The 19,291-nt window shown below is 38.2% G+C and overlaps 1 protein-coding gene and 1 long non-coding RNA gene across 3 annotated transcripts in view; one reads left to right on the forward strand and one right to left on the reverse strand.

The window, feature by feature from the left end:
- The window catches only part of SUGCT (succinyl-CoA:glutarate-CoA transferase), a 745,635-nt gene that overhangs the window by 268,981 nt on the left and 457,363 nt on the right, over positions 1 to 19,291 (reverse strand). Inside the window, exon 13 of one of the 2 annotated variants that reach the window (XM_058445557.1) lies at positions 14,364 to 14,660. The exons of the other annotated variant lie outside the window; for it this stretch is intronic. Coding sequence (XP_058301540.1) covers positions 14,442 to 14,660 — 219 coding nt within the window. The 3' untranslated portion in view covers positions 14,364 to 14,441. Of the gene's footprint in view, positions 1 to 14,363; positions 14,661 to 19,291 lie in introns of those variants that run through there. 2 annotated transcript variants of the gene reach the window in all.
- Positions 8,129 to 11,073, forward strand: LOC131384431 (uncharacterized). The gene is made up of 3 exons (XR_009215273.1): positions 8,129 to 8,264; positions 8,427 to 8,505; positions 10,902 to 11,073. It is a non-coding gene; the product is annotated as an uncharacterized LOC131384431 (long non-coding RNA).

The following is a 19,291-nucleotide window of genomic DNA, read 5'->3' on the forward strand; positions in this document are numbered from 1 at the left end:
ACTAGAGGATAACTGTAAGTGAAGAATATATTTAATTCATCCTAGAATTTAAGTTCCCTAGAAGTTCACATGAGAGTTCTGTTCCCTTCAGTCCTATTTATGCTCAAAATTACTATGCCAGCTCCTTGCTCCAACATCCCATCACTACTGCAGTTCTGAAAAGCAACCACCCAAGATGGGAAATTTCTACCATTTCTAGAAGCAAGTGAGAATATCCTAAGAGTGTTGGAAAATCCTGCCACTACTATGAATAATGTCTAGGATGGGATTGCTAATCCCATGGAAGAGAGAGATAGTACACCTAGAAATGATTAGAATGGATGACAAAAAGAACAGAAGATCCCAGAAGGGAAGGAAATAGTTCCAGTAGGTTTTCATGAGGACACTATGACGTCCTACTGTTGCAAGCCCAAAGAGTGAGGGTCATGATCAACTCTGTATACCACTGGAGGCTATATGAGTAAACAGCAAACTGTTCTCATGAAAGCAGGATGTTGGCAAACTGACAAACTGAGTCTGTGGTCCAGAAGGAATACTGAGGGCAGTCACGACCCAGGCACAAGTGTTTCTTGTGATTAGACACATCTGAAGCCTGTTAGCAATACTGTGAACCTGTGATCAATCAAGCAGCTGACCAATCGTTACCTCTTCCTCCCTGCTCTTTCTACCCAGTAAATACAAAGGGCTGTAGAGGCTCAGGGCTGATGCGTTTGCTCACTAGAAGCAGGGAGCCCTCTTCTTCCCCCCAGCAGATCCCTTTGTTAAAACAGTTTCTTTTGTTTTAAGTTTTCATTTCTGTGTTCATCCCCCTTCGTTCAGTCCCGTGGTAACCGTGGCAAAGCACGGCATCCTACTGCCTCAGTAACTCAGGTTTGGGGGTTGGTTGGTTGGTTTTTCCCGTGGCTTCAGTATATAACCATGGTTTGAGGGTTGACCTATAATCTGATCCTACATTACAGCAGACAAAATTGAGAGAGGAAACAAATCTATTTCACTCAGCAGAGTTGGGCTGAGATTACTTAAAGTGAAACCATGTTTAAAATTCTAAGTATTGTTATACGAAGAGGTCTCCACGGTAAAAAATTGAAATAGCATGTCTATAAAAGGCCAAAGAAACTATTTCTAAATGAAAATGTTGAGTGCTTTAAAATGCGAACTCTCAGGCAAAGGGCAATCCTTTTTTAGATACACTTTGAATTTGGCAATTTGAAGGGTTAGATCTTATTTGAAGGGTTAGATCTTAGAAAAAGGGTGTCCAATCTTTTGGCTTCCCTGGGCCACATTTGAAGAAGTATCTTGGGCCACACACAAAATATACTAACACTAACGATAGCTGATGAGAAAAAAAAAAAAAAAAGTCCTCATGTTTTAAGAAAGTTTACAAATTTGTGTTGGGCCACATTCATAGCCATCTAGGCTGCATACAATCTGCAGGCCGCAGGTTGGACAAGCTTGTCTTAGAGGCTTAGGCTTTCTCATGCAGAGCTGCTGTTGTCAAATACTAGAAGACGAAGCGTAAGGTTCCTGTGATACTCCACATCATGGAATTTCATGTTAATGAACCACAGCATAAAGCCAGGGTACTTTGTGGTTCATGTAAGTATTTCCACAACAGACTCAAAACCTTCAGAAAATGTTTCTAAGCAGTATTATTTTATCACTCAGAAATCCATTACATGAGTACCTCAAAGATTTGTGGCAAGGACATGTGTTCTTGACGGTTACAGTCCACAGGGGAACCTGGTGTCTGCAGATCTCTCCCTTTGCCAATCAAATGAGCTAGGAGCTTCAGGTCAAAACAAGACAGAAGGTAAACTAGAATAACAAGGAGTTTTTAGATTGTACACCCCGATGTCAAACTCTGCAGATTCCCACCTGGAAGCTATTTCCTAAGACATCCAAATAGCAAATACTAAACTGTTTGCTACTAATACATCTGGCCATTCAAAGGGTCCCGCACATAAATAAAGAAATTTTGTTTGCCTACTACCATAAGCAGTTTTGAATTTCATATAAATATGGGACTTAAAAAATATTCTTTTCTCCTCTTTCTTTCTAGAACTGGCTTCAGATTTATAATATTCCATTTATGTTGCTATATTAGAATGACAGTGGTAAATTTCATGTTTTGACCACAAAATATTGGAACATAGTGTTGAACATAAATACCTTAAAAAGTACTTAACTGCCCCCTTCCCCCATATCAAAGTAAAGACAGCTTAAAAACAAAACAAAACAAAATTGTCTCTAACTAGACAATTCTGAGCATTATCCTCATGCCACAGACATATCTACTCCCTTTATATGAAACAAATGCCTATTCATTTGAACCTAATCCACAAGGCTTATTAAAAAAAAAAGCCCTCTACCTTGATTCTTCAGAAATTCTGAATTTATATGTCCCCTTGACCAAGAAAAAAAGAAAAGTGGTTTACTCTGGTTTTCATGATTTCTACCTCCCAAAGGTATTTGAGGCTTGAATTTTCAAATCAATTAGGAAGTTAAGTACCAAGTCTCAGTGTCTCTCATCAAAGAAAAATGAACAGAACTTGTTAAAATTGTATCCCCCAAACTGATGTGAAAGCCCTGGAGATTAAGCAGATGCACAGAGGTTCTCTAATAAACCTTCTAACATTAACAAAATGAATACCTTAGATGACATCCTGCAAACCATGTGTTATCAGTCAGCCCTGGTAACCCATTCATCTAGCCACAATGATGCCTGGGATTTGGGTGAAAGTGTTTTCAGCACAGCTTTGTTGGTTGGGCTAATGGGAGACTTGCATGAAGTAACTTTCTTAGATGCACAGAAATCCAGCTTGAGTCTACATTGGGATTCACACACACATAAGAAATGAGTGAACAGGAACTCTGGCTTTTATTCTTCTGTTGTTGGAAATTTTTGCTCTTATTTGTTTGTTTGGGGGAAGGTTCCTGAAAAAAGAATAATGAAATTGTTTTGCAGACACATTCAGGAAGAGGCTGTGACTGGCAGAACAGACTGCTTTCGACTTCAGGTATGGGTCGTAGTACCAGTCCCACAGAAAGAAGAGCTGCTGACAGGCACAATAAATGTTTCTCCAGAGCCCAACAGAGAAAATGTAACTGCAAAGGGGAAGAGAAGCATTCTCCTCACATGTGACCTGGTGCAGCCTCCTCACAATGAGAAACGCAGGGATCCCGGCACCCTATGGGCACTTTGGAAGGGCTTCCAGAGCGCATGGTGCCGGTTCTTTGAAAGCTGACACCAGTATCCATATAGCACTCCCACTCAGGCACTACCCCTACTTGACTTCCTGGGATTTGGACTCCAGTAAGGGGAGCTAGAGTGAGGAAAATAAGAAAGGACTGCTTGAAAGTATAGCTAGAGGCCCGGAGTTACACCAGTGGGTAGAAAGCGATATTACAGTTTATTATGTATTATCCACAAGCTGGTAAGCCTGGGGAAACTTAGCTTAGAAATCAAAAGCAATTGGGTTTTAAGTTTGTTTCTACAAGGAGTAAGAGAATATTAAAGAAAATCAGATGAGTAATTTGGAGGAAGAGAATGAAAACTTGTAATCAATAAGGTGACTTACATTACCCAGAATCATGCTCATACAGGAAATCTTATAAAATGAATCCATTCTTAGGAGGACTGAAAGGCATTCCAAGGCACCAGCTTTGGTGCTGAAGTTAATATGACCCTCAAAGCAAAAGCAAGTAAACCACTGCAATTTGGTGTAAAAAGCATGGCTATCATCTGCCCTCCCACACTTCATTTCCTCAATTTTAAATAAAAACATTCCTTACCCTTCAATTTACAGCCAACAATCTAATTTCCTAATTAATGAGAATACACAAGCTACCCACAAACTTCTGAGAAATGCTCTCCCAACCGTATGGTATCCTGTGGCAAGGATAATATTGGGTAGCCAGCAAATCTTGAGAACCAGCTTCTGAGGCTTCCCTTAAAGTGTCGGTTTCAACCTCCCTCTCTCATCTGACCACAAAACAGACCTGCTTCCTGTGGCATCGGAAGTTGGCAGCAGCAACAAGAGACAGTATTTCACTTAGAAGGAAGTGGAGAGGAAGGTAGGCCCCGTTTAGGTTCCCCTTACAATTCCAACTCTCCAGCCACCATTAAGTTTAGAATCGTGGACAGAAAAGAAGATGGTCTTGGAGATGAGAGAGATGCTCTTATTAAGAATCATTATCCCCCTTGTCAGTATTTTGAAGGGCTAATATTCTCTCTCTCTCAAATGTCAACCCTCTCCATTCTGAGAGTCATGTATCACACATATGTGGTTTGAAAATTTGCACACTATCTACACAGATCCTGTGTTTGGGATGGTAGCTGTCATTCCTTGGTCAAAGGCACCATCTTCTGTCACCTTATTGACCACCTGGTTTTCTGAAATAATATCCTACACTTATGGCTCACATCCCATGTATCCAAACAGATGTTTGTCCCGTTAACAGATGTTGATGTCCCATCAAACAGATGTTTGACCCCTGCATGCTCATTCCCACTCTGGATTTCATGTCTACATGAACAGTCCCTCTTCTTGCAGTGACTTTCTCTAGTTCTCTGCTAGGAAAAAGAAATTCATATACATGAATGCCCAAAACAATTATCACCTCTATGAATCCTCCCTCCACTCACCTTTCTAAAGAGCATCTGCCTCTATAGTAATGACCTGGCATGCTGACATACATGAATTAATTGTGTATGTGTCCAGCTCCCTGAACAAGGTTCAAGACGTTGATTTCGTCCCGTTTGGTAGTGAAGATAATTAGAATCGCTTGGCTGAATCATCACTCTAACTATAGTCTACTGGCAGAGAGGGGCCCACCATGGTCCAGAACTCAAGAGAAAGGCATGGTTCCAGTATATTGAGTGCTGTGGTTCAGTTATCCTTTCGCACTGCTGCGCTTTAAGCAACAGCTAAGGGTGTGAATTTAAACAGCTGATATCTTGGCATGTGGCACTACCTATGCAGAGAACTGGACCTGCAAGGATATTATCACTCTAGCAGATGAGAATCCACTTGTCTGTGAGAAGCCATGGGTACACTATGTGACGGAGATGGAGAAAAGGCAGTAGCATGCTAATATGACTTTTCAGTCTTTTCCTGACCTTTTTGGGTAAAATAATACACTGGATTTTTTTTTTTTTTGGAGAAACTAATAGAGGAGGCAGATGATATCTGAAGGGCTCAAAGATTAGCTGGAAAATAAAAAATAGTACCTATATTTGTCAGGATAGGCTGAATTATGTTACAGGAACAGCAACCCCAAATCTCAGTGGCTTAAAACAACAAAGGTTCATTTCTCTTCCATGCTATATTTCAACTGTGGGCCAATAGTGGACTCTGTTCCTTTCAATCATTGAGGAACCCAGGCTGACAAAGAAGCCACTGTATCAAGCATTTACCAGTCCACCATGCCAAGGATAATGAGAGCTCTTCAAGGTCTCAGGCAGGATGCAGAATGCTCTGGCCTGGAAATGACATACAACCCTCTGTTTGTGGCACCATGGCCAGATCTAGTCTTCATCCCACCCCTCTATAAGAAAGCCAGAAAGTGAATCCTGCCACACTGCCAAAAGTCAGAAAGCTGGAAATATTTGGTAAACAGCACTGATGACTACCACATGACCTTATTTGTACCTCAAGCTTATAAAGTAGATCACACTTGTTACAATAAATTGAATTATATTTTACTGAAACAGGTTTTCCTGTTAATTTAGTTTAACTGAATCAAATGCATATTGCTCATAGATGTTTCCATATCCAGTCTGAAAGATTCTGGGAAAAGAAAAACTTATCTAAACCTGAAGTTGTACAACAATTGCACAGTTCTATCTCCAAGATGTTTTGCTAAGGAAGCTAGGCTAGAACAATTCCTTGTTTGATAAATAATTTGGGAAAAATTAACCTACCTATTAACAATCTGATTTTTATATATTAAGGATTTTCTTCTGGAGAAACAGAATCTGATGGAAAACAGAGATTCATTAGAATAACAAAAAGATGTAAGTTCTAGTTCCTGTCTTCTTACCTAATTGCTGTATAACTTTGAAGCTCTGCGCGTCAATATTTCTACCCAGAAATAGACAATATTATTTCAATTATCAAATAGTCATTTCGCATCCACTGGATGCAGCCACTGGGTTGCATTGGTAATACAGCAATTAAGGGGGAAGATACACGATACTTGATCTCATGGATCTTCTAATCTGCTTGCTACTAGTTACAGAAATCACTTGATTCTAAATAACAGAATGTGTTAATACAGGAATAAATGTGCATAGTATAAAAAGTACCAAGACTTTCACTAATCTGTTCAATGCACCAATATAAGAGCCCTTAAAAGGAGGTAATAGGGAAGACAAGTGACAGGAAGGCAACAAATACAAGAGGCAAATGTAAACTTTAACACCTCATATATTAGCTGAAAGAAGATCTCCATCCATCCGCATCTACCAGACCCCCAGTGTTCAATGAAACACATGTCCAAGTTTCCAAAGATATATAAAACCAAACCTGCCAAATACTGTGTGGCCCATTCATGGAGGGGAAGAGTCATATTTTCTTGGGTAGTTGATAGGACCTTAAGTTCTCCTTTGACTTCCCAGGTATTCAACTTGAAATAATTTGTGCATGTTTAAAGGATCCCATTTCCTAAATGAAAATTTACATTGCAGCAGCAATATTCAATGTTACCAAAGTGATATCTATACATTCAGAAAAGCGGTGGTAGAATTTTATCTGTGACTGTCTGGTCCTTTTAATATCAGTAGTACCAATATGGTTTCCAAGGACATGATGTACTCCCAGTGCCTATTGTAATTTTATTTTTTAGCTATTTTTATTGGAATGAATGAATAAACTACTAAAATACAAAGAATCCTTTTAAAACTACAAAGGAAATGTGCAAAAAGCATGAAAAGGATAAGAAATGATTTCTAAATTGAACAGTTTGTTTTATTATTAACAATAACAATAAAGTAAGTCACACAGCTCATAAGTCCTCCCAGATGAGACATCTGTGGGATTCTCTAGTTTGAAAAGAAACTTAGCTTATAAACATGTCAGCCATGTCCCGAATAAAGTGAGGATTTCGCACTACGTGGAAATGAAACTATTTGTTCTTCAACATGTCCAAGATTCAGTGTTATTTTAAGATGCTTTTCCTTCCAATTAAATAGGACATGTTTTCCATCAGCTGCAGAGGGAAAAGGTACCAGTAACTTTGATGAATATAAATTGCTTAAGCTACTAAACTTAAGATCATAGGCTATCAACCACTGACACAAAATCTAAATCCAACCCAGCTCACAGTGTACAGAGTTTGAACCTTTGTTAGCAAAGATCATCTCCATATTCTGGTTACCACATTTGACCTTTAATGAGTTGGGACAGCTAAATGATTTTGAAGATAGGAGTGGTGTAACTAGTTATAGCTGTAATTAGTTCTTAAAAATTTACTGTACTATTTTTTTTGTGGCATGAAAAAGAAAATAAAAAAGAAAGGAGAGAGGTGTATTTAGTAGCCATTGAGATACACAACATAAAGGGAGTTAGTGAAAGCTTCTCTTTTTCCATGCCCCTGTCCCAGAAACAATGTGAGGACTTGTCCTCTGCCTCTAAGGTGATGTCAGTTTTATCAATGACAGTGTGTCAATTAAATGCTCCCAACTTTGTATGCAATGCTTTTCAACTTTCACTGACTCTATTCGACTCTCTTCTCTGCTCATGACAATAATGAATCATGATATATTACAACAAAAATTAAAGAAGCACAATACACTTCCTGAAGTCTCCACAAATGGGAAGGAGAGAATGGAAAGAATGTAGCCTTCAGCGTCATACAAATCCATCACTTAAGAGCATTATGACCTCGGTCAAATTACTTCACTTTTGCCGAGGAAGCGGGGGGCATTTTCATCAACTATAACATGGAGGACAATAGTTTTTCACAGAGTTGTGGCAGACAGTATAAAGATAATATATTTTGAAGCACCTAGCACAGGGTAATTTTTAAATTTTTTGGTTTCTTACTTAGAATATTAAATATACAGAGAATTATTTTTTTTTCGGATGTCTTATGCAACCCCTTTTTTCATATTCAGGGCCAATGGCTACCCTAAGGTAAAATGATTCATTCATGACAGAAAAAAGGAGACTTTGCCAATAAACTACTCCTAAACTATTATAGAAATGATGCTCTGAGGATCCCATCTTCATTCTAAACTTAGCAGAGTGGCTTGAAGGGTTAAGGTGAGCAGGGAAGCCTAGCAGATGGGGCTTTGAGTTTCTCTCCCTACTTTAACCAAAGCAGCTGCACTGTGTTCTGTTTTACATCGACCATGCATAAATGTGGGATTTGGAAAATTCACCAATGATGTCCTACTTCTTTATTGTCTTGTTGGTGCCACACAGGACCTGACTAAAATCCTGTGAAGAGAGGAGGGGTGTCCCCAGCTGTTCATGCTGTGCATAATCCTGGAAGAAGTTCATGGTAAGAGATTCCCAGGTAAATCTGGGGCCGTAGTTTGACTTAGACTCCCCATTTTATAGAGGAGAAAATTGAGGCATAGGGAGGTTAATTAACTTGCCCAAGTGAGCTAATTAAATCATTTGAGAGCATGTTGAAATGGGCAAATTCCTAGCAACTTGGCAAGTAGAGGTTCCTGTCATAATAATTGGGTATGAAAAGGAAGGGTGATCACATTTCATAATTATGGTAGAGATGACTTGGGTAGAACGGATAATATATTGGGATTTTACATCATATTTTATCTGGAAAATCATAGTGCGATTTTGTTGTTGTTGTTGTTTGTGAGACAGAGTCTCACTTAGTCTGTCACCCAGGCTGGAGTGCAGTGACACAATCTCAGCTCACTGCAACCTCCACATCCCAGGCTCAAGCGATTCTCCTGCCTCACCCTCCCAAGTAGCTGGGATTACAGGAGTGTGCCACTGCACTGGCTAATTTTTGTATTTTTAGTAGAGACGAGTTTCACCATGTTGGCCAGGCTATTCTCAAATTTCTGACCTCAAGTGATCTGCCCTCCTCGGCCTCCCAAAGTGCTGGGATTACAGGCGTGAGCCACCATGCCTGGCCCATACTGAGATATTTTAACTCAAAAATCTTCTTTGACACTGTTTATTACTGTTTTATTAGAGTGTTCTCAAACTTTCTTATTCATGAAACACTCAGGCCACTCTTGAAGGCAACAATTGTACATTGTCCTTTGCCAATGCCCATTTTCTAATTGCCAACAAAATCCGTCTACTGCCCCTAAAATCACCAACCAAGGATAATACGGTTTGACCATGCCTACCTCTCTGGCACTGGTTGCTAGGCATGTGGGATGGTGTGGGTTTGGGGAGGCAACGGAGAGAAATTGTTAAACCAGTAGAAAAGGGAGAGGGGTTCCCACTAGAATCCCATGGGCTCTAGGCCAAGGACAGAGCTGGGTGTTCAGCTCCTCCACTGCTCTGGACTCCAAGGCCAAGTCAGCCTCTGTGACTCTGAACTCTTAAGTTCTACTGGCCTCCACCTTCTTACCTGGCCATATCCTTCATAATCGTTGACTTCTTCCCCTTTGTGTCCTACCAGCTGCTCAGAATCTGACCCAAAGCTGTGCTTTTCTCCTAGGCCCTGGTCTGGTTCGATCACCTGACACTTACTTGTGCCTTTAATTCTAAGCAGGATATTTCACTTAGTTCTTTAGACAGCCTTTAGATGCAAAGTGTCAAAATGTAAAAATCACTATTTATCACCGATAAGTGTGTACAGCTGATACCCCTGACCTCCAGGGACCATACCCAAGACCTAGAGATGGGAAACAGAAATAGGATGAAGATCTCTCTTTACCTCCTTGATCATGGGGAAACAAAACAAAACACAGAATTGCTACTACCTCTTTTTTTGTTTTGGTACACATCAAAATATCTCAGTCAAAACCATATTCAAAATGTTGCCTGGCTCAGGGTAAGCACCTCCTCAGCAAAACCCAAATATGGAATCTAAAAACAAATCAGAAAGCCCCTGGCACTACTTTACTTCTAAGTTTACTACACATTCTCCAAATATCACACAGTCCTCCATTCCATATGCATGTCCCTAGATTAGCAATCTTGCAATTTATAGTATAGGAAGTTTCCAACCTCCTTTATTCACCTTCATCATTCCTCTAGCCCTTCCCTGCATGCTCTCTACCCACAATCCCTCTGCTCAGGGCCTGCAGACCCAGACAGTCAACCGGAGAGGACGGACGTCTCTTCCAGACAAACAACCAGTGCTCTAAGGGTGCCTCATCTTATGGTCTGCAAATCCAGGAGCAGAAGTCACCATTATTTTATTTGAATCTCTGCCACAAAGTAGTAAGAGAGACAATGGGACCTCATCCCTATCCTATGGGCCCTCAGTTTACAATAGCTAAATTGGACAGCCCATAATTATGATGATTAGCAATTCATAAGGGTGAAAGTGATCTTAGAGAAAATCTAAGCCAACATTTCAACTCATATTTAAACCTGTTGCTTAATATTAACAAAGATTTGTCTTCTAATGTAAATTTGACACTTTCTACAGTAAAAAATTATGTCTCTTTGCAAAGTTTTTCTATATTTTGTGCAAAGAAATATAGGCATACCTTGGAGATATTACAAGTTTGGCTCAGACCATTGCAAAAAAAAGCAAGTATCACAATAAAGCAAGTATTTTAATAAAGTGAATATCAAAATAAAATAACTCATATGAATTTTGTGGTTTCCAGGGCATATAATAGTTATGTTTATACTACAATGAACATTATTAAGTGTGCAATAGCATTATGTCTAAAAAATACATCTTAATTTAAAAATATTTTATTGCTAAAAAATGCTAACAATCATCTGTCCTTTCAGCACATCATAACCTTTCTACTGGTGGAGAGTCTTGTCTTGATGTTGATGGCTGCTGACTGATCAAAGTGGTGGCTGCTGAAAATTGGAGTGGCTGTGGCAATTTCCTCAAATAAGAGAACAATGAAGTTTACTGCATTGATTGACTCTTCCTTTCACAAAAGATTTCTCTGTAACATGCGATACTATTTGATAGCATTTTACCCACAGTAGAATTTTCAAAATTGGAGTCAATTCCCTCAAATTTTGCCACTGCTCTATTAACTAAATTTATGAAATATTTTAAATCCTTTGTTGTCGATTCAGTAATGTTCACAGGATCTTCACCAGGAATAGATTTCCATCTCAATAAATCGCTTTCTTTGCTCATCCATAAGAAGCTACTTCTCATCCATTCAGGTTTGATCATAGGATTGCAGAAATTCAGTGACATCTTCAGGCTCCACTTCTGATTTTAATCCTCTGTTATTTCTATCACATCTGCAGTTACTTCCTCTACTGAGGTCTTGAGCCCCTCAAAGTCATCCATGAATGCTGGTATCAAATTATTCCAAACCCTGATTAATGTTGGTATTTCAAACTCCTCCTATGAATCACGAATGTTCTTAATGGCATGTAGAATGGTGAATCCTTTCCAGAAGGTTTTTAATTTCTTTTGCCCAGATCCATCAGAGGAATCACTATTTATGGCGGCTACAGCCTTATGAAATGTATAAAAATTGCTCCTTGATCCATGGGCCGCACAATGGATGCTGTGTCAGTAGGCATGAAAGCAATATTAGTTTCCCTACACATCTCCATCAGTGCTCTTGGGTACTGAGGTGCATTGTCAATGAGAAATAATATTTTTAAATAATGTTTTTTTCTGAGCACTAGGTCTCGATAGTGGTCTTAAAATACTCAGTAAACCATGCTGTAAACAAACACGGTGTAATCCAGGCTTTGTTGTTCCATGTATGGAGCACAGGCAAAGTAGATTTGACATAATTCCTAAGGACCCTAAGATTTACAGAATCGTCAAGGAGCATTGGCTTCACCTTAAAAGTAACCAGCTACATTAGCCCCTGACAAAGTAGTCAGCCTGTCCTTTGAGCTTTGAAGCCAGGAACTGACTTCTCTCTAGCTTTGACAGTCCAGATGATATCTTCTTCCAATAGAAGGCTACTTTGAATACCTTAATAATCTGTTGTTTAGTGTAGCTACCTTCATCAATTACCTTAGCTAGATCCTCTGGATAACTTGCTGCAGCTTCTACATCAGCACTTGCTACTTCATTTTGCACTTTTATGTTATGAAGATGGCTTCTTTCCTTTACTTCCTTCCTTTACAATCACAATTTGGCTGTTTGGCATAAGAGGCCTAGGTTTTGGCCCATATTGGCTTTCTACATGCTTTGTTCACTGAGCTCAATCATTTCTAGCTTTTGATTTAAAATGAAAAATGTGTGGCTATTCCTTTCACTTGAACACTTCAAGGCCAATATAGGGTTATTAATTAACCAAATATTAATATTATTGTCTTTCAGGAAATAGGAAGGCCCAATGAGAGGGAGAGAGATGGGAACAGCTGATCACTAGAGTGGTCAGAACACATATTTATTAAGTTCAGCGTCTTCTAGGAGTGCAGTTCATGGTGCCTCAGAACAATTACTACAGAAACATCAAAAGTCACTAAACACAAATCACCATAACAGATATACTAATGATGAAAAAGTTTGAAATATTGGGAGAATTACCAAAACGTGACACAGAGACACAAAGTGAGCATATGTTCGAAAACTGGCACCAGTAGATTTGCTCAACACAGGGCTGCCACAAAACTTCAATGTGTTAAAAAAGCAATATCTGCACACTGTAATTAAGTGAAGTACAATGAAATGAGGCATTCCTTGTAGTTAGAAATGAGCAAAGGTCAAAAGAATATATCCAAAATGCCTGAAATACATTAAAGGATCTGAAATGCATGTAACATTAACAAATTTACCATTTTGTTGTTTGGTTTAAGTTTTCACTAACTTAAGAAATATATTTATGGAGATATTAACATTACCATAACACAATTAAGAGTTAGTAAATTATCTGGCCTTACTTATGTCTACTTCTGCTCTCCCTATATATCTGTTATGGCCTGAATGTGTTCCCCAAAATTAATGTGCTGGAAATTTAATTTAATCACCAATGCAAGAGCATTGGGAGGTGGGGCCTAATGGGATGTGTTTACATATTGAGGGCTCTGCCCTCATTAATGGATTAAAGCCACTATAAAAAGGGCTTCTGGAATGCGTTTGCTCTCTTCTGGTCCTTTACCATGTGAGGACTTGGCATTCCTACCCTCTAGAATGGCAGGGAGCATCTTGGAAGGCTGATCAAGGCAGCATCTTGGAAGCAGAGAAACTGGCCCTAAGATGCTGGTGCCTTAATCTTTGACTTCTCAGCCTCCAGACTCTGGGAGAATAAATTTCTGTTCTTTATAAATTACCTAGTCTCATGTATTGTTATAATAGCAGAAAATAGATTAATATTTTAAAGTGAAATTATAAGAAGAAAAAGGAGGTACATAAGAAAATATTGTCTTGGCTCACAGTCTTAAGGATACACACACAAGCACACATACACACACACACACGTACATATTTAAACAATACTACAGATTACTAAACAGAGTGACAAGTTGCTATGACAGCAATTACTGGTTTTGTATCAGTTCAGAAAAAAACAATTTTATTTAGATTATTTTAATTAGATCATACTTTGAAAATGTGCTACATGTTGATGCATGTTTAATTATATATTTATTTGTACAAAACAGAATTATTTCCTAGCAAGCAAAAATATCAGATATGAGTTTTCTCTGCAAATGTATGCATGAATATTACTCCAGATTCTAAGGAAAATGGCAAGCAAATGACAGATGAAAACAAAGAAGAAAAAAATAACATTTGTTAAGTGCTTTATAGCCTTCAAACTGTTTTCAGATTCATTACCTCAAATTCCACAATAGTAGATGAAATTCATTCAAAGAATAACATATCCTGTAATTTACACGTTCCCTAGTGAGACTATTTTAAGATTAACCAGGATTATTGCAGTATTATTAAATATGATGGTATTAAACCCTGAACCTAGAGAAATGCTTAAAGCAAAGAATCAAATGAAATGCTTAAATCATAATCATTAATTAATATTGTTTATAGTTCTTTATTAAGATTAATCACTCTTTAAACCTAAAACTCTAATCATTAGAAATGTGATCACGGGAAAGTTAGAATTCTGTATGTCACCTCTTCAATTATAAAACAGGGATAACCCCTTACCTCCTGTAGATAATGGACCAGGAGAGTTAATACTTTGAGGTCCTCTCTGCCTAAAAATTATACTAATCTATAGTTTTATGAATACATAACAAAACTAGTGACCACAGAGTGATGTAAGACCTTCAGGAAGTTTATTTCGCATGAGAATTTTCTTAGAAATATAAAAGGAGGGCTGGGCACGGTGACTCACGCCTGTAATCTCAACACTTTGGGAGGCCGAGGCGGGCAGATCACTTGAGGTCAGGAGTTTGAGACCAGCCTGGCCAATTTGGTGAAACCCTATCTCTACTAAAAATACAAAAATTAGCCAGGCATGGTGGCACACGCCTGTAATTCCAGCTACTCGGAAGGCTGAGGCAGGAGAATCGCTTGAGCCCAGGAGGCGGAGGTTGCCGTGAGCTGAGATTGCACCGCTGCACTCCAGTTTGGGCGGCAGAGTGAGACTCTGTCTGGAAAAAAAAAAAGAAAGAAAGAAAGAAAAAGAAAGAAATATAAAAGGAGGATATAAATATATCTGTTTAAAAGATATCCATTTTACTGTTGTCACATAGAAGTGATTTATATAAGTGAAATATGAGTGAAAATGAAAATTTCATTATGTATTGAAAAATTTTAAAGCAAGCTTTAAAAGGATTGATGATTTCATATGGTAGCTATTTTCATCTAAACACAATAAAAGGAAAATGGGATAAGTCATATGACATCTTACCAATCATGTTTAATTAAAACATCACTTCCTCTTTCACCTCCAACCGCTTTGCCATGGCAATGACAAATAAACACTAAATCGAATAAACATTTAACGTGTCAACTCATGTTAAATGCAAATTTAACTGCTTTAGGTACACACACACATCACTTTTATGAATTTTTAATTTCTACATCATTTTTCTATTATATGTGTTGTATATATTTATATATCTATCATAAATATGAAGACATGTTTAGACACAAAAATTTTAGAATTATTTATTTTTCAAAATAGCCTGGTTACAATAACTAAACATATTGAGAAAATAAACTTGGATCTACTTGTAAGTCTGTCTTTGTTTATCATTCAACTTTACTGATATGCAATTTATATACAGTAAAATTCCCCCCTTTTTGTTCACAGTTCTCTGAGTTTTGACAAATGTATAGTCATGTAACCACTACTACCATCAAGATACACACTATTTTCATCATGTCCCCCAAAAAATCTGTTGTGTCTCTTTATAGTTAATCCCTGCCTTTCACTGCCAGCTCCTGGCAACTCCTGAGCCTGTTTTCTGTCTCTATAATTTTGCCTTTTCTAGAACATCATACAAATGGAATATACAGTATATAGCCCTTCACCTCTGGCTTCTTTCACTTAGCATAATGCATTTGTGATTCATCCATGTTGTTACATATATCTGTAGTTCTGTTACTTTTCATATTGCTAAGTGGTATTCCATCGATTGGATGTATTCCATTATTTGTTTACTCATTTACCAGTTGAAAGACATTTAGGCTATTTCCTACTTGTAAGTCTTTCTAAACATGGCAGATCATAAGGCAGCATAGTATTGTGGTTAAAGCTTAGGTTTTTGAGCTAGACAGATATGATTTCCAATCTCAGGTCCAATATCAACTTGTACCTTTGAGCAAATTACTTACATTCTTCGAGTTACAGTATTGTTGTGAAGATTAAATTAGTATGTGGCCTGTAAATTGATGTGTCTGCTGTTATTATTACTACTGTCCCTAGTGCTCAAACTCTGCTCTACTCCCAGTCTTGAAACTAATCCCAAATTTAACAGTCAATCACCTTAGAGCTTTTACTATATTCCTTACTTAAAACACCCCACCCCTTCTCTCTGCTTCCCTTCTGCAAGACCCAAGTTCCTCTTCCTCCAGGAGGACTTCTCTAACTCACAGTTCACATTTAGATTGCCATTCTTCACATTCTTATAGCATGCATCATCCATTCTGGTCGCCACTACTTACATGTGGCTTTATACATTTAAATTAATTACAGTTAAATAAAATTTAAATCCAGTTCCTCAGTCACAGGAGCCACATTTCAAGTGCTCAAGCAAAATGGCTAGTGACTGCCATATTGGGCAATGAGGATATAGAATATTTTAATCATCATAGTGATTTCCATTTTAAGTTCTAAGTCAAAAACATTGCCTAATGCTGAAAACTATATAATTCTATATAGAACAGGAAAAATTAATAATTAGCAGACATTGACTGAGCTCCTATTCTGTGCAAGACATTCTACCTTAAGCAATGATACAGCATCTTTTAGGGGATCTTGAACCACCTGGACAATTATATAAAAGAAATTTAAAAGAAGAACTGATTACCAAGGTCTGGCAGGTAAAAGAAAAAAAAATAAGTCATTGAAATTTAGAAGTTGGCCAGGCACAGTGGCTCTCACCTGTAACCCTAGCACATTGGAGGCCAAGACGGATGGATTGCTTGAGCCCAGGAGTTCAAGACCAGCCTGGGCAACATGACAAAACCCTCATCTCTACAAAAAATACAAAAATCAGCCAGGTGTGGTGGTGCACACCAGTAATCCCAGGTACTTGAGAGGCTGAGGTAAGAGAATCACCAGAACCTGGGAGGTCGGGACCACAGTGAGATATAATCGCACCAATACACTCTAGCCTGGGTGCCAGAGTGAGATCCTGTCTCAAAAAACAAAACAAAAAGTTTAGAGGTATGTGTGGTGGCTCACGCCTGAAATCCCAACACTTTGGGAGGCCAAGTAGGGTAAGATGGGTTGAGCCTAGGAGTTCAACACCATCCAGGGAAACATATCAAGATCTTGCCTCTACAAAAAAAATAAAGTAATTGGCAGGGAGGCTGAAGCAGGAGGATCCACTTTGTCAAAAGATCTACAGAATCACAAAACAATGTTCTTCCTAGATTTGTCTCAAGCTAAAGGTGTCTCAAGGAAAAAGTAAGCTTTTAAAGTCCAAACCTTGAATGAGAAAATAATTGTGTTTTCAGAGAAGGCAAAACGAAGACGACAACAACAAAACCTGACTGCTGGAAGACTCATTTCAGAATATACCTTAAAAAGCCACTGTATGTCTCATGAATCAATCCAGATACTATATCACCCACCCCTCTGGCACAAGGTTATGACTCACTGTCTGAAACCACAATGCTTATAGAATCCTCAAACGTTCAAGGATAACTACATTGGGTTCAAGTCAGCAATGGAAAGGGAGCTCATTAAGAATTCCCCATTTTCCCCACTACAGTCCCTTACCATTAGAATCTACCTACAACTGCCAGAGCTGATGGGATCATTCCAATTTCATCTTCTCAAGGAGGATTCTGAGAACCATTGAAGGGTGAGTTGAAAGGTGAATCATCAAAGCCAGTTTAAATGTTTTGAAAAGATTCAGGCATGAAATTATCATTTACAGTGCACTTGCCTTAGAAGATCCTGGTTTTCTACTTTTCCATTTACACAAGAATGTCAGGAGATCCTCCTGAGAGGAAGCAGAATGTTAACATACCCTGGGAAGTCAGAGTCATTACTATCACTCTCAAGGCAGCTATAATGGCAGGAGAAAAGTATCCAGTGTAAATAGTTCGCCACAGTGGGGCCTTATGTTACTATATATACGACATGGGATTTGGAACAATATCCATATGCCAATCCCAGCTCTATCACCATCTAGCTGGGTGACCCTCATTTAATTCCTTAATTTCTCCTGTCATCAGTTTATTCATCTGTAAACTGGGGTAACACTGTCCTTAATTACCTTGATGGAGTGTTGTGTGGTCAAATGAGATAATGGCTGGGAAAACACTGCAATCTGTAGATCACTATGCACATGGGAACTATTATCTGGTCTTTTCCCCTAAAACATTGCTCCTTGGAGTTCACTTAGCCTGGGATTTTCCAACTTCACTTCTAAAAGAACATTTTTGGAGCTACTCAAATGAAGACTTAGACAAAATATGAGTATCTGTTTTCTGCTTTTTTTCTGATCCAAGGAACTTGCTTCCTTTCACAGATTTAGCTCTTTATGTCATTAACTAAATTTAAATCATGCCTAAAGACTTACTTGTTTGGCAGCACAGTTTCATATCCTGTTTGGTTTGATTTTTAAAATTCTTTTGTAAAGCACTCCAAGATGTTTGCATGAAGATCACTCAACAAATGGAAGCCTCTCTCGAATAATACACACACAAGGACACACCCACATCAATGAGAAGAAACATAATACAGACTTTTGTTAACTTGGTAAAACAAGTGCTTAAAAAACAATTCCTAAAATTACATTCGATGCCATACTGTATGACCTTTTCTTGACTGAGAGAGCCTTAACCCCGTCAAAACTGACTTGGAAAGCTAAGGTAATCTGGTAGAATTCAACTCCACCAACTTATATAGAGAGATGTAAGTGTATGCTTCAACATAGACACAATATTTTCCATGAAGCAGGCATCCTGGCAAGTAAAAATTCCCTCGTGTTTCAGCATGTATCGAGAGACTAACCATCAGATCCTGAACTGGGTTACATAAGCACAATACCCTTATTGTTAGCAGCTGTGTATTGGTCAGCATTGCACAACTGACCAGGTGCATGGCAGGATGGAGTTTTGTCTTTATCCAAAGATTCAGAGTAGATGGGCTCAGGACTTGCTCTATGATGGCAATATATTAATTCCAAGCCATCAGGATTATTATAACCCATAAGATACTTTGCCAATTTATGCATATGTGGTAAAAATTAAGGCATGTAGTAGACACCAAAAGAGCCATTGGTTTAATGTGGAAACGTTCTTTTCAATTCTGAATGTTTAAGAATTCATTTTAAATGTAATTGTCTGGATGTGAAGGTAAAATAATTGGCTCAATGACACTAAATATCATCATACAATTCCAAGGAAGACATATTTAAACTACCAACGGAAAGGACATGTGATTTTCAATGATCACTTTAGGATAAAGGTATAACACTAAAAGTATTCATTAGAAAAGCCAAGGAAAGATCAATCCATATAGGAAAGAAGAGTTTCTAAAATTGAAAAAAAAAATTGAAAAATCTATCTCCCTCTATACTCAAGAAAAAACTTCAATCAC

This window comes from Hylobates moloch, unplaced genomic scaffold, assembly GCF_009828535.3.
Source record: "Hylobates moloch isolate HMO894 unplaced genomic scaffold, HMol_V3 SCAFFOLD_1, whole genome shotgun sequence".
NCBI lineage: Eukaryota > Metazoa > Chordata > Mammalia > Primates > Hylobatidae > Hylobates > Hylobates moloch.